This window comes from Schistocerca americana, chromosome X (genome assembly GCF_021461395.2).
Source record: "Schistocerca americana isolate TAMUIC-IGC-003095 chromosome X, iqSchAmer2.1, whole genome shotgun sequence".
NCBI lineage: Eukaryota > Metazoa > Arthropoda > Insecta > Orthoptera > Acrididae > Schistocerca > Schistocerca americana.
The window spans coordinates 86081296-86098382 of NC_060130.1; the positions used below are offsets into that span (position 1 = coordinate 86081296).

The window sequence follows — 17087 nt, forward strand, 5'->3', positions numbered from 1 at the left end:
ACAATTCCTGACACACTGCTTGACATCCTGCCTCTTCACCTTCCAGCAAAATTTCTTGGCTTCACGGCAATGAGTTGTCGTCCTTCATCCTCCATGACTGGCTAACACGCGGTCATGTGCTTGCATAAACACTTCATCCTTCAAACCTGCAGCTACCAATACACATGGTCCATACTTCTTCATTCTAAACAACAGTCCCCATGCATAGTAAACTACACCTGTATTCTAGATACTTGGCAGTCAGTGTTAGCAGCCCGCAAGTCTTGCCACTCAGCAAGGCTTTTGCCAAGTGCTAGCATGAATCCAGTCTTCCTACTCAAGTCATCAGCATTGCTATGTTTCTTGCTGTGATAGTGTATCACTTTGTCATCAAATAAACTCAGTTTCAAAGCACAATATGTTATTTTACCTAAAGAATTGTTTAGTCCTCGTAATCACTCTAAGGTAGCATAGTCTGTTAAAACCTTAAATTTCCTCCTTTACAGATAACAAATAAAATATACAATACCATTAATGTCAGCCAAAATGTCGTTCTCTGTGACAGAATAATTATGATCTGATTTACTGAATTGTAGACACACATGGCATCGGGTGTTCCTTGCCCTCTATATCCTGATTAAGAATATATCCAACAAAACCTGGAAGGAAGTTGGCACATTCTTAAGACCAAACTTCATTCATCAATATTGACTGTGGCTCTATGGAATAGCAAATGCGGTTCTCGGCCAGTCTTATGGAATAATTTCCAATTGGTAACGGCGACTCTTTAAATCCACCGTGGACAAGCATTTACACTGATCTACGTTGTCTGAAGTCTCTGTTATGTTTGGTATAGGATATGTATGTTCTTGTGCTTGGGTCTGAATAACTGCAAAACAACCTACACTACTTCATTTCATTCAAGGATCCACCAGTCACCTGTAGATTAATGAATTCCTCCATTACAGGTTGTAGGTGCTGAGAGATTCTGTATCACTTCTTGTACACTAGAGTGTTGTTATCTGTTGGTACCCTATGTTGTGTTACTGGTGTTGCTGAGTGTGGCCCACTAGAATTTAACAGATCAACAAACAGTACTAACAAAGCTTCCATTGCCAACTTATCTCTTCCCCTCAAACACTTTATCTTCGTGTATAATGTGTAATGCAGATGTGTTGACAGCTTGCTTGTGGGAAAGGTTTCCACTTGACCTACTCATATCATCCTTGTCTAGGATGACCAAGATGGCAATCAATTAACCCTTTTTCAGACTAACTTCCTCAGAGCCAAAATGATCAAAACTAATAAGAACAGTGTCATCCTTGCCTATTTCCTTTACAAGTACCCCACTTATAAACACAAAAGAATGCAGCATATGCAATTCAACACCGCATTAAAACAGTTCTTCAATATATCTCATTCAGTAGGTCAATACCCACATTTAGTCACAGTAACTTTCTTGTTCCTCTCAGTAGATTACGATATGAATTGAACTTTGATCCACGTGTCTGCAATTTATTTGGTACCACCTTCATGACTGGTGAACCTTGCAGTTAAGTTAAACTTGCAGTCATTGTTCCCAGCTGAAACAATATTCCACTGAGTTCTATAGTATAATGCTAAAGATCAGTTCTTGCATGTTGCTTATAACGCAAATCTAGATCCAAGAATGGACAGTGCCTGCACCAACATGTGGCAAAATTTCCAAACACTCACAACACTGAAACCGAGCAATGCTGACCCAATGACACCACATCATTTTCCCCTGCTCAACATAAACTATATTGTGGAGAGTTTACTCTCTTCGTACCCAGAGGCAGGACGTCTAGACTACCTACCAACGCATGACACCATAGACACTAAAAATCTATGTCCTGTTCCTGTCACTATACCCACCAAGAGTGACTCTGCCTCTGCATATGCTTTTGCAGTACACAGTTTTATCAGGAATACCATCTGGCGATTGAGGAATTCCCACTTTTTTAACAAACGATTAACATAATGCCAACCATTTTGCTTCCTACTGCAACAGTCATGTGCTTGATGTCTCACTACCCTGCATTCATAGAACTGCAGTTAACAGCACAATTTCCTAATGTGGCCCATATGTCCACACCTGCAGCACTTCATGAAGGGAGAAAAACGTTATGTTTATCTTGTCCACAATTTACAATGTCGACCTCCTCAAGCTGCGCAGCAACCGTAATAGTGGTGCCTATTTGGATTTTCCATTCCTACTTTCCTTGACATGTCACCTGGAAGCCCCCTCAACAACACATCCAGCACCCTACACTTTGCCTCTTGAAGAATAAATCTGCTTCCACATTCTGTGTCAACTGGTGGTTCCATGTATTAATTTTTCTAATTCCTTACAAGAATGCCTCCACTACTGACTCGTTCCTTTGAGAAGATCCATTAAGTTGTTACCTGAAAAATCTCCTGCTATTTTGCTTGTGGTAATGTCGGTTAAGCCCCTTCTTAAGCTGCTCAAACATCCGTGCCTTATTTAATCACTGATGAAACATGAAATAAGTTTTTTGCATTGCCAACCAATTGTAACTTAGCCATGTACAAGTGCTTCTCATCTGATCAATTAACCAACTTAGCAACAGTCTCTAAGTCGCTAATAAACACTGACACATACTCAGACAATTTACCTAAGAAAGGAGTTACTAGAAGAGCTGCAACAGGATCCACAGAAAGGATAGGAACAGCAACTGACTTGGCTTGTCCACCTAAATTCATGATGCTTTGTTCCCCTTCCTATAATGCTACAGCATTGGTGATGGCGTTGGCAGAGGGTGCAGAGGCTGTGGTGGGACTTCCACCTCTATGCCCACGTCCACAGGAACCACCCCTGGTGTTCTGGAGTGCAAGTTATACATGTACAGCTGTAGGACCAGCAAAGGCAGACTATCCAGGTTCAATTGTACCACCAACTACAGTGTAGTCAATAGGCATGAATGGAGTTAGTTGGTATTATGGCACTACAAAAACCTAACAGTGTCAATTGTTGTAAGGCGCTGCCCATGGGTGCACACCTGTGTTCGCATATCTTTTGCCCCATATGAGAGTACCCCTGTTGCTGTGCCTGGTGGACAGCAGCCGGTATGCCAGATCCAAGGTTCCTGGGGCTAGGAGATGGAGGAGAGTACACAGCTGCTACCCATAGAGGGGCCTGCCAGGCCTAGACTAGAGTGGTTTCATATGTGCTCAAAAACATCATGAGCGCAGCTGTGGTGGCGGTGGTTCTTACTTCATTTAACATTTGCTGTTTAAACATCTGCTCCATATGCTCAACTTCACCACTGGAGAATGGGTGAAATGGCAGACTAAATAAGTGTTTAATGCTGTTGTGGAGAATTAATTGAAAGCTGTTGCCATGAATTGGGGCCCATTGTCCAACACAATGGTTCGAGGGAACCCTCCACTGGCAAGGATCTGAACAAATGCATTAATTGTGGCATCAGTTGTGCTGAAACATATGTGTAGTTACGAGAAAGTGTACACAACAATGAGCCACACAGATACCATAAAGGAACCTGCAAAGTCCAAACAAATGGGGTCCCAGCAGAGATGGATGGTGGGCCAGGGGGTAAAAGATGGTGGCAGAGTGGAATGGTGCCAGATGCAAGCAGAACAGCTGCAAACCATGGCCTCAGAGTCGTCCTTCAGCCCCAGCCAGTAGGTATATTGCCTCGCACGGGCTTTCATCTGAGAGATACCCCAATGTCCATGATGGCATCAAGCAGGAGACCATCGGTTATGATCAACAGATTGTAGGAGAGGCGGACCCTAACCCACGGCTGAGATAAGCTTGTGGCGATTCATGAAACAGTAATGGGAAACCTTTCTAAGGTGTGTGATCATTTTATGTCTATGTGGAAACACGAGATTTCCAGTTGGTCAAAGGCTGAGTTTGGTCTCACACGTAGGTGAGACAGAGCATTCACATCTGTGTGTTGTGCTGTGGGCTTGTATTTAATGGTATAATTGCACGAGCTGAGGAAAAGCACCCAACGCTGGAGTTATCGTGCCATCCACTCTGGAAGCTGGGAACACTACACTGGTTTGTGGGCCATAATGAGTGTAAACTTCCTACCAAGTACATAAGGACGGAACTTATTAATTGTAAAGATAATTAGCAAAGCTTCTTTTTTTAAAAAAAAAAAAAAATCTGTGAGTAGTCCTTCATAACAGATATCAGTGCCTTTTATGCATACGCAATCTGTTGCTCAGTACCGTCATTGTTCCTATGTACCAGCACTGCCATATGGAGACACATATGCAGCCAAAACCAGTGGATGTGATGGGGAAAAGGGCACAAGGCCAGGTGCAAACTGCACAAACTGCAGTAAACACTTCAGCTGTGTGAAACAGTGCTCAAAGGCAGCTGTCCACTTGTACTGAATGTCTTTCTTCTGCAACTGCTTTAGTGGGTGCATAATATGGGCCATTTGTGGGAGGAACTTAGAATAATAATGCACCTTTTCCAAAAGGGGCTGCAGCTCCTGTAAGTCTCAGGGGCGGGGTAGAGTGTCAATAAAGGTGACATTGCAGACAGAGGGGTTGGATCCATTGCTTGTTTAGTAAGTGTACAAGGTATTCCACTTGCTCCTAAAAAACATGACATTAGTGCAAGAGGCACTTGAGCCCTGTGTCACGCAATGTGGAAAATAGGGTGCAAAGGTTGTGCAAGTAGTTCTGACATATAATGACCAAGGCAATTAAGTCATCAGTCATCAAGGTACTTAAGGCAAGTGAGGATGGACGTGGTCAACTGCTCCAGGTGTCTAAGGAAGATTGCCAGAGTGGAAGAGATCTCAAATGGCAAGCACTTGTATTTGTACAAGCCGAAGTTAGTGTTGATGCTTTGTGACTCCTCACCCAGCAAGACCAGAAAACATGCATCAGCCACGTCTCTCTCAGATAAATATCATCCCCATCCAGCTTTGTGAGCAGGTCATCTGAACTTAGTATGGGGTAGGTTTCCACTTGTGTCTGGGCGCTAACTGTCAATTTTAAGTCTCTGAATAGTCACAGGAAGCCTCCGAGTTTCTTGACCACTACAAGGTTGTGGCCCCAGTGCTGGTTTCAAACAGGTTCAATTGTTGTGAAGATGATCAAGTTCCTGCTCAACGGCCATCTGTAGGGGTACGGCAATGTGTCATGCCCAGCAGAAAAAGGGCACTGCCTCTGGTTCCAAGGAGATATGAGCCTGGAAATCTTTGGCACACTCCAGGGCAGGTTCAGATATAGGGAAGTGGCACAAAGGTCATCATGTTCCTGGAAGAGAACCGTGTCAGAGACAACCTGAGCCTCATCAGTGATGGACAATCCAAGTAAGAGAAAACATGCAGACCAAAAATGTTTCCAGACGAGTGGCTATTGACAACAAACAGCGTCATCAGCAAAGCAACCTTTTTGTATGTAGATGTGATTTTGAATTGACCCCAGAGGGGAATCAAACTGTCACCATACGCAACCAATGTATGGGAGGGTGGGGCCAACTCAGGAGAACCCAGATAAGCATACAACTGAAGATTCACTAAGGAAAACGCAGCTCCCAAGTTCATCTGGAAACATAAGTTTTGATTCATAATTGTGAGGTCAATAAAGAACTTGAATGTGCAAGAACTGCCCTGGGGAAGAACTGCCTGAAGTTCACACAACACATCTGGGAAATGGGGTCTAACTGTCCTGATGATTTATGGCAGACCACTCAAAAGATGCCCATCTTTCCCACAATGGGTGCAGTTGAATCATGAGGTATTTGCTCATGTAAGTGAAATCACAATGGTGAGTCAATCCTTACAAATCAAGTCACCCATGAGCTATATGACTGACCAGGTTGCTTGTGGTAATGATGAAATTTGAACCACAATGCAACCACATGGAACCACAGCAAATAATATAAGGTTTACAACTTTGCTTCTGCTGTTTCTTCACTAAGTTCAAGACTTTACTGTGAAAAATGTTACGATTCAAAGTACTGGCCATTGTTGGACACCACTTTCTCCCATCTTTCAGGCAGCATACAAATCCTGCATTGGAAGAACTTGGCATCTTTTGAAGAGAGCCATACGTCAATCTAATTTTTCATTTGTACGTATAACTAAAAGTTAGTCAGACCATGTGCCACTGACTGAAAAATATGGTAGTCAGTAGGAGCAATGTCTTGAGAATATGGTGGGTGGGGCAGGACTTCATTTCAACATTTCCAAATGCGTTTTGACAGGTTTTGCGACATGAGGTTGAGAAATTTTATGGTGCAAAATCCCCTTTTCACACATAACTGTACCGTGCCCATCTTTGGCATCAAAATCACCATTCTTTAAGCACCGAAACAATTCTTTGCACATTCTTTCACTAATAGCTGCCCCACCATAGGTCTTACCCAACATTATATGAACCTCAGCTGCAGATTTCTACATGCTACACATGATGAGAACTGGGCTCATAAGTGAACATATTCAGTCAAGAAAAACTTTATGATGCAACAATTACAAATCGACTAATATTTTGATAGCACTATGTTTAAAACTGCCTAAGCTTCTTGTAGTAAACTTATGAACTACCACCTGCACCACCACTTGCCACTACTGCCATCTATTTGCAAAACTGCAGAAGCAAAGTTGTAGACCTAACAATTAGAAAGCAACAACAAGCCCATCTCTTTAAACGTTAGTGCAGCTAGGTTCAAGAAGGATGCAAACTTCAGCAAGAAACACATCTCTGGGGAACCCCAAGAAAGGATCAGCAGCCACTGGAAAGCATGGTCAGAGACACGAAAGACAATAAATTGCTTTTTCAGTCATTGCAAAGGTGTGTCCTAATCCTCGTTGGCACCGTTAAAAGGCAAAAACACAGGTGGACAACTGTTAGTCTTGGAAATGACCACAGCGTATGTAGTGTGCGTCCCTGAACCTGCAGCTGATCCTTCCAAAGCTGAAAATCCCAATGTAAAAATGCAATTTTCTGCTGCTCTTGTTGCTGAGATTGCTATTGCAATTGCTGCTGCAGGAGCAGCTGTTGATGCTCCTGTTCTACAAGCCTGACAAGCTTTGTGACCAAGGGATACGTCTAATCTTTCACCCTGTTGCCAGTTATAGTGACCGTGAACAATTCAAAGGCCCACAGGAACTGGTTGACAGGCCTTGGGCCATAAACAGCGAGTCACCCAGTGTGAACAGGAGGACAGGCAATGAAGATGGCATGGCAGAATAACATGTCCAAAACAAACAATCCATGAGTGAGAACGAAAGGCTTAGCGAATCCTTAAACCAAAACAACAATGTGTTGTGAGAACAATACAAGCGCGCAGTGAAATCACAACTGAAAATGGGAGCCATTGCTCTGCTTGCTTTAAGCGGCACTGCAGCATTACTTGGGTGACAAGATGGGTGTCATTTTGCAGTTAGTGTTGTAGAGGTGATGTGAGGTTAGCACTCCAGATGTAATAATGCTGTCTGGCAGCCATCATCAAGTTAAATGCCTTCTGAGGGGCTTTTAAAATCATCAGGCCGTGAACCAGAGGAATGTCATCTTGGCAGACAGTTTTGCACCCCACATTCGCCTAATCTTGCAACAGGTTCATAGATTTTTCTGGTACTGGACCAGACGATATTCAATTATGTCACAAAAATTTCCAATCACGTCACGCCCATAATCTGGCTGACCAAATGGGAGAGTTGAGAGAAAGCATGTATACAAATGGGTGCATAGGCCCTAACCCTTTCCATTGTTGGACCATTACCACATGGGCTATATAATGTTTTCATTGTATCCACAGATTTTCAGCATTAATAAACACTGGAGTCACTGAGTCTTGTAGACTACATTTCCTCCACAGCATGCCTGGAGTTGGTTCTGTATACTGTTGCACTGACAACTGACAATTGCCACTCTCCTCTTTCCTGGTTACTGCTGCACTACCCTGCTATGCAATGCAATGGTTTTGACGAGGTTCAGCACAGTAAAACTCAAAAGTAAATCTCGTGCAAGGATTTAGATAACTACAGTTCTGTTTTCAAAAAATCAAAGTCAATGATTAGGGCGCAGAAACCATTCTAGAAAGCGGAACTGTTAGAAGACAAAACATAAGAAAATTTTATTTATACATATCAGTCCTGCAAGCGAATTAGTTTCTGAGGAAACAAAGAATTAATGATTTCAATCAGTTGGAGATATATTTGAGGAGGAAGCCCTTGCTAACTCGTATGACGGTCAAGAGGCACAAGCCCTGAAATCACATTACAAGACACTACATTACATCACTGTGCACATAGGTTCGAACAGCACTTTTTGTAATGTTGATCAGTCTCTGGCAACAGAATGGAAGCTGACCTTTCTCTCTCACAGATAAACTGGGTCAACGGAGGCGTCCGATCCCACCCGTCGGCTTTAACCCGTGACATACGGGTGTTGTGTTGTGTGACATCATGACGGCCATGGAGTTTAGTTTATGAATGTGCTGTGTTTGTAGATGATGTCCTGTTGCAGTTGGTGGTGTCCTCTGGTGGTGTGCATATGGTCCGCATGTTATGTGGTGTATTGGGTTCATTTGGGTATCAGTGCTTGAAGTGTGCATTTATCGCTCATGACTAAACCACGGATTTTTAGGTCGTAAAAAAGTGTGTTTTAGGCACCTATAATAGGCTGCTTCAGTAGTTCATTTAGGCTATGTAAAACCTAAAATAGGCTCTAATAAAAATGATGCAGAGAAAATAAAAATAAATTAAAATACACAGTGTTGACAGTATGAACATCTTATTAGTCATTAAAACAAGGAGAATGAATATTCACAGTTACAGAGCACAGCAATCTACAACATTAATGTTGAACATGACTCCAAATATTTTTGAGTTCCTGCAAGATAAAGATCTCCGTGAAAAAGATGTGGCAATGGTTTAATTAATACATTCGTAGTTTCACATATTCTGACGATAGTAGGCTTCACAATAAATAATCAAAATTTTTTCTAGGTTTTCTAGTTAAAAACTGTGGCGCTTGTCAGTCAGAATAAATTTATACGCTGAAAAAGAACGTTCTACATCAACGGATGTGACGGGCGTGCTTCATTTTTGGCACATGTTGGACAGGAATGCTGCAGTCAGGAGTGCTGGATTTTCCACTAATTATGTCAGCAGCTGCACACAACTCCTTCAGGCCAGTGTTCTTCTGCAAAACCATTTTCATTTTTGCCTGTACTTTTTCCCCTACTTCACCTGGCGCTTCATTAATTTTCATTTCGACTTCTTCAAGAAAAGAAATGTTGTCGTAGATAGGTCTCCCTGAGCATTCTAATTGTGAAATTATTCTTGCCATAAATGTGTAGTGGGCTCTAATGTAAGATAAGTCCCGTTTTAAAGAAGAATCTTTGAGTAACTCCATTGCTGCAGTTACGGATGCAGCATCCTCCGGTATATTTTCAACCACCTTCTGGACAGCTGAGAGATGTGTACTATAGTATTCTGCTGCTATCAGCCACGTGCCCCAGCGGGTGACAACAGGTGCTGGTGGCAATGGGACATCTGGAAGCTGTTCTTTGAATGCCTGTATTCTTGGTGGTGCCTTAACAAAAATTTTCTTCACTATAGATATTACTGTATTTACTTTAAGTAATTGTAGCCTTACTTGCTCTCCTATGCGGTTGATCCCATGCACTACACAAGTTACGTGCAGCACCAATGGGTGGAATACTTTTAATAGTTGAAACGCTGCTATCAGATATGCAACAGCATCAGTGACAGCCAGAAGCACCTTATTCTCATCCACTCCATTTGGGTATAGCACCTTAAGCCCATTGTTCACAAACTGTGCTATTGTTTGTTGGTTAGTTTTTCCAAGCTGTTTTGAGTAAATCAAATGAGCCCTGGATGGAGCATCAGGATCTAGCTTGCAATAACCAGGTTTGCAATGTAACGGCCAAGACTGTCAGTAGTTTCATTCGCAGAAATCCATATACAAGATTCTCCAAAATCTTCTCGGATTCTGTGCAATGCATCATTGTAAGCTGAATCCACATAATTCTTACGTAAAGTTGACTCTGCAGGAATAGACTGATGGCAGTACTTCTCAAGAAAACCTCTGAAAATAGGGTTTTCTAGTTTACGAAACGGGATGTTTGCTGCCACAAGTTCATGACACAAATCACTGCAGAACTAGTTTTTTTCGGAGGTTTCACCAGATTTATTGGTTAAAAGAGTTTGCTTCAATTTTGACTTTCGTTCAACATTAGCTGTCAGTAGTTTCATCCGCAGAAATCCTTAACATTGCATGCTCAGTGAGATTTCTTAACACTCGAAACCTAATACGAGACAAAAGGGAAATGCAGTTTAGAATCGCATATAAAGAGTATTTCGTATTACTAAAGGATAGCGATAAAAAAGAATCCTAAGTGACAGGAAAATAAGAAGTCTAAGAAAAACATCAACTAACCTCCTCGTTGCATGCTTGGCAGAAAATAATTTTCCCATCTGTTGTATAATGCGGAAAATCTTGCAGCCACTGCCTTACATGAGTAGACTTTGAACTAGCTGTTTTCGGCATGGCGTACTATTCTCACAGAAACAAGAATTTATTTTGCACTTAGAACGTCAGTAACACTTAACACGTTGGTCGCTACACAATGTACTGATTTGTTTTCGCTGGGAAAAAGTGAGCGATGACCTCTTTTTTTTCCTTTTACTGCGGTGCATGGGAGCGGTAGGGGAAGTACCGTACTCGTTGCTGGACATATGGCACCTGACAGATGGCCACCCCTTCTGAACAAGCGAATGGAATCTAGCTGTGCTTCAGATGAAAACAGCTCACTACTGGCAAATTATTTTTCGAACCGGAAAATTCATGTATAATACCTTTCACGAAACCGAGTAGTTTAATAGGACTGCCTGTAGACAGTAGCGAGAAAATGCACGAAGGTCATTAATTTAGCTATAGGGGGCGTCTACGATTAACATTGTGATTTTTTTAATCCGCGCTCAGCTTAAGGCCTATGAAACCGTTTCTTTGTGAAAATACACAACTGGCCAGAATCCTACGAACGAAATATTTTAAAATATAACATTTAGTACTCCCACGTTCGAGTATAATTTGTAACTCAAATCTTTGACCGGTTCCCATTCGCTCACTGAAGTTAAGCACTGTCGCGCTCGGCGCGAACTTGGATTGATGACCATTCAACAGTGCCGAGTGCTGTTGGTAGTAAGGCCAGCAAAGGAATTGTAAACAGTCTCTAACGACTTCCGCCTTCGACGAGACATAAAGCCATAAGTTTACATCCTTTTTCTAATCTCTGAAAACACAACACTATGTCAGATTAACGAAATAGGTACTTTTTAGGATTTTGATGCCGAAATAGGCAAAATTAGGCGTCAACGTCGAAATACGCAATTTTAGGTCCTATAGAACTAACGGTATTCAGTTTAGTTAGTCATGAAACGCATAAGTACCAACTTATATGCAAATTGGAGCTTAGGAAAAAAATAGGTTTTAACCTAAATATCCGTGATCTATTTTTTACATATGAATAATAAAACACCCATAAAGAGTACTTGGTATTAACAGGGATAGCGATATAAAAAAATTAAAAATGACTTAAGTGTTAGGCAAATACGAAGCATGAGCGCATATCAACTAGCCACCTTGCTGCACGCTGGGCAGAAAATATTTTTATTCCATCTGTCGTATAGGGTGGAAAAACTTGGAGCCACTGTCTCATGTGATGAAATAGGCACTTTTTAGGATATTAAAGCCGAAATAGGTAAAAATAGGCTTTTTTAGGTCCTATAGAATTAACGCTATTAAGTGTAAATAGTCATGAAACGCGTAAGTACAAATTTTTATGCAAATAGGAACTCGGGAACAAAATAGGTTTTTACCTAAAATCTGCGGTCTACTCATGACTCTTAATAGAAGAACAGAAATTAGTTTCAGTGAGCTAAGAATTAAGTTTCCGCTGTGTATATCTTATTACGGTGTCATGTGATGTTATTGGTTTGCTGTTTGTCGCGCAGTAAGTCATTTAATTCAATCTGTGGCTTCTTTTGTTAGGTATAGATGTGACTTATAAGTTTAATAGTGCGCGTCTGCGGGCTGAAATGGGGGACGACATGTTGTCCGTCATTAATTTTCTGCAACTTTTTGGGCTTGTGATGGAGATAGTGAAATGTGGCGTATGCAAGCAGAATATCCAAGTTGGGGGTTGATGCGTAGCGCCAGAACTTTTTTATGGTAAGTAGTCATTTTTTTGGGTCTATTGTTCACATGTTATGATGTTCGGTGGGGGTTTTTATGTGTTGTTGGGTAGGTGTTATTTACTACATGTGTTTGTGGTTGACGTTTTGGTATCGGAACTTGTGGTTGATTTATGTATCTTAGGGGAAGTACTCGACTTCAATTTTTTTGGTATTTGAGCTGTATAAGTCATGGGAAGTGACCTATTCCATGTGTCATCGTAGCTGTGTGTGTTTTGGTATCATAAGCTGCTGTTGACCTATATAGGTCAAAGGAAGAGTCCGATTCCAATTTTTATTGGTTTTGTGGTATCAATAGTTGTGGTGTGGTTATAATTTTTGCAGTAGTTGGTTTTTATCTTGTGGTACTGATAGTTTTTTGAGCTATGTAGGTCGAGGGAAGTGACCGATTCCTGTCGAAATTGTAAGTGTAGCAGAATTTGGGAATTTTGTGGTGTTTTTTGTCGTCGTTTTGTGTGGTTTGGGATTGTGGTGAGTGTCTGTATGTGTTAATATTTAGTATGTCCCCACCCACAAATCCCCAATTTCCCGCACTGGTCCCATTAGTTTGATTATATTTTTTGAGAGAGACGTGTTTGTTGGTTCTATATGTATTTTCATGTTTTTGCTGTGTCTATGTAATGACATCATAGGCACCATATTGGAGACGAGAATGGATCCGTGATGTAATGGTGGTGTGGTATGTTGCATCACTATGACATGGTATTTTTGAGTTGGTTCATGTCTGTAGATGTCGTATTGTTGTATTTGATCGCGTTTAATGTGCGGTACTGGGTTCATTTGGAACATGGTTATGTGCCAACGTGCGTTTATTTGAGCCTGGGTAATAAGTCCTGTTGAAAGTTTTTGTTTTGTTTTCAGTGAGTAGATACTGAGAGCTGTGTTTCAGCTATATGGGTCAAGGGAAATGTCTGGTTCCACTTTTCGGAGCTGTAGATGTTGATTTCTTGGTATTGTGGGCTTCATTTGAGCTATATAGGTTGAGTGAAGTGTACAATTCCTGTTGGTTTTGGGGCTGTAACATTTTGTCATCAGTTGATGTTTTTTGTTTAATTATAATATTCGTTTTGGGATGGTGCAGTGTTTTGTACTGTGATATTTATGTGGTCCCCACTCTAAACCCCCTATTTCCCCCAGTTGTCCCGTTAATTTTGTTTTATTGTTAGAGTGAAATGTTCTTGTGTCGTTTTTATTTTTGTTCACATTTATTGGCATGTGTATGTAGTGACAACGTCTTCACCATTTTGTATATAGTACACTGGAAATACGTGTTTGTGTCGTATTTATGACATCATGGGTCAACGCAGATGGGTCGAATCATATGCTCCCCTAATGCCAATAGGTATGAGGAGGAGGAGAAGGGACAAAAGTCTCAAAGTAAGTCCCTCTTCAGTGCCAGCAAATTCGCCTGGGTGTAACTACCACCCAGACTGAAGTTAAATGACTTGTGTCCAGTCTCCCTCACATACTGAATGAAATAAAATTACAAATAACTTAGTTCAAATCAATACTCATTACAGTGGTGACAAACCATGGTGGTGATTTTGTAGTTGTCAACACTGAGTAGTAACATAAATACTGGTCCCAGAAGTAAATAACAGCATTGTAGCACGAGTTACTTTACTTCCTTTTTGAGACAAGTTCTCAAAAATAACTGGTCAGCAGTTTTATAACAAATGAAAGTAAGAGAATATTACAGCCTACTGTAGAACTCAAGGTAATAAATAAATGATCTGTCAAAGAAAATACTCAACAATACATGACACATGCATCAAAGAATCAAAAATATGGGGGGGGGGGGGGGGGGAATTCAATAAGAAATACAACACATTTATTTTCTCTGCCTATTTTGGTTAAAAAAAATGCAATAATTTTGTTTGCAAGATTCTTTAACATTCCAGCATAATCTCATATTTCCAGAAACTCCCTGCAGATAGCAGCACTAAGTCTTCAAAAAGGCACCTGTAACTGACTTGTGTTCCAAGAAAAGAATAAATACCAGATCAACACATGTATTTACAGGTTTTTACAGAATGTCTACAGACACCAGGCAGTGATAAAAGCATCCTAAGTCACCAGGCAAAGCACCTGTTGTCAACACAACAAAGAGAAGGAACTGTGTTTGATCTCCCACTAACAATCCAGATGCACACAGTTGTGATGCCTGCAACATTGCAACTGTCAGACACTATTATTGGTGGTGACCGATGAATAACAAACCAACAACTCGGTGTTCAACTTCACATGTCTGCTGGTAGTTGTGACACACCTATCCACCAGCTAGCATATGCACAAGTTTGTGTATGTTGGGTTCAAATTCAAATGGCTCTAAGCACTATGGGACTTAACATCCGAGGTCATCAGTCCCCTAGACTTAGAACTACTTAAACCTAACTAATCTAAGGACACCACACACAACCATGCCCGAGGCAGGATTCGAACCTGCAACCGTAGCAGCAGTGCGGTTCCAGACTGAAGTGACTAGAACCGCTCAGCCACAGCGGCCGGCCATGTTGGGTTCCTTGAACCTTAATTGAAAGGCATAAAGAGGAAAGTACAAACATCTGTACCAAATTGCTTGTTTGCCACAGGCGATGAAACATGAAGCCTGAAACAAAGGGGCTATCCATGTAGTGGCATCACACGTCTCCTTCGGAGATGTACCATCAGCTGGTAAAAAACATAGCTACAGGCCTTATTCTGTTAGATGTCTTCCTTCATGGTCAATCAACTAACTTCACAATCTATTGTCAGACCCTTAGTTAATGGAAGAAACAACTATACAGCATGTTTGTGACCACAAAAATGTCAACTTATTTCTCCCTCCCCGTAACACAAGGCCACATACTAGTCTCTGCACCCGAGAGAAGACCACGAATATTGATGGACTCTCTTCCTCAGCTGCCCCACACCCCCACCTCACACCTTCTATTTCCATCTCTTTGCCCCATGAACGATGGACTCCACATGAGTAACTGCAACAATGCTGGGAAGTTATTGATGCAACAAGAACTTGGAAGATTAAAACTGACTGCTAGACCAGAATTTGAGCCCAGAAACTTGCCTTCCATGAGCAATGCTCTTACCAACCACGCTAACACTAAGACATTTGGAAGATAGGAAAGAACTGATTAAAAAAAATAATTGGAGCCAAAATTTCAATAACAATCCTCTTCATGATGTGGGAGGAGTCTTCTAAAAATTGGTATGTGTACCACATGGTAGCTTATATTCAATAAAATATGTTTCAAATCTATTATTTGCTAGAAAAACATACGGAAATGAACCTATATGACAGCTGAAAACAGTGTATGTAAACAAGATTTAAACATAGATCTCTGCATTCACAGCCAAGGTCATCACTACATGGACTGCATGTACTAATAGCAAATTTGTAAGTCGCATAATATGAAGAAATGCAAGAGTGGTTATGCCGTGTCTATGAGTCCTGTGGTATGGACTGTGCATAGATAAGAGAAATTAGCAAGTACTGCAATCACAATATTCAAGTTCCTTACACAATACTTTACAGTAATCTAAGTTCTGTAATATAGGCATGACAGATGTACTTTAGTAAAATTTAACTTGAAACTTACTACTACTCCGGGAGTCTTTTTGTGAAGCCAAACGACGAAGAGTTTTCTGAATTTCATTTTTCATTTCCTTCTTCTTTGCCGGGATCAAGCTTGCATAATTTATTGACTTAATCGTTTCTCTGAACACTTCTTCTGCTGACCTGAATTGACCAGTTGCTTCATAACTTCGAGCCATCCTGTAAAGACCAATTACAATCACTCCTTGCAACAGATGGCTCCTGCACCTATTGTAAAGTCAGCGACTATTACCTTTCCTTCACTTTGTACTCCAGTTCCTTTGGGTAAGGCAACTTCAGTACATTTTCTATGACATCCACTGTTTCAGTGTAGCGTCCCAGTCTGTATAATGCTGCAGATTGATTCGCTGCAGTAACGGCTAAAAGTTGCTGGTTTCCTAATGGTAAGAATAAATTAAAAGTTTCCACGGTCCCTTTTACATGAACAATTAAAACAAATCAAGGCAAATTTACCTTCTGTTAAAGGAATCGTCATGATACTTCTTTTGTAGAGCTGCAAAGCGCCTTCATAGTTTCCCTTTATGAAATCAGTGTTACCTGCCTCTTTCAGTTTCTCTGCAATACTCTCATCTTTTTTTTTGAAAGAAGTTGGTATAACAAAGTCACTCACTATTTGAGAATTGAAAACAAATTTTATTTTCCCCACATTATCCAGTGACTGAAACTGATGTTTGTCTTCGTCACTAATGGACGCCAGAAATTCATATTGGAAAGGTTTGAAATATCCTCCTTCAAAAACTACGTTCCTGAGCATTTCTTATACCCTTTATTTTATAAATACTATTTTTAACCAGTTCAGAAAGCACGCACGCCCGGAATCCACAGTTCTGAAATGAAGCCTCTACAGATATAAGCTACCTACTATCGAAATTTTATTGTTGTCATCCACACCAATACTACTGTTTACTACACCGCAACCCACTGTTGGAACTGCGATTGCTTAATTCCACAGAACAGAACTACTGGGTCACAACTAAACAAAGTCTGCGTGACCAAACGATACAGATATCTCACTTTACATTCACTCTGACAAACATATCGTTTCACATGTATACAATCGAAACGGAGCAAGAGAATTACCACTAACATATGTTAGACTGTGAGAAATACACCTTGATGACAGTCGATTCACACTTGCCGGAAGACATTCCATAATGCATCTTACAGTGCGGTATTAACACAGGCTGTCCACGGAGCAGAATGAGTAGGGGCTGACTCAAAATAGTGAATAAAACTAA

At 41.0% G+C, this 17087-nt stretch overlaps 1 protein-coding gene across 1 annotated transcript in view; it reads right to left on the bottom strand.

The window, feature by feature from the left end:
• The window catches only part of LOC124556518 (SET and MYND domain-containing protein 4-like), a 124174-nt gene extending 107328 nt beyond the window's left edge, over positions 1 to 16846 (bottom strand). Inside the window, exons 1-3 of the mRNA XM_047130472.1 lie at positions 16303 to 16846; positions 16082 to 16226; positions 15833 to 16008 (exon numbers count right to left, since the gene is read on the bottom strand). Of these exons, the coding sequence (XP_046986428.1) occupies positions 15833 to 16008; positions 16082 to 16226; positions 16303 to 16603 (622 nt within the window). The 5' untranslated portion in view covers positions 16604 to 16846. The remainder of the gene's footprint in view (positions 1 to 15832; positions 16009 to 16081; positions 16227 to 16302) is intronic.
• Positions 16847 to 17087: the final 241 nt, after the last annotated feature.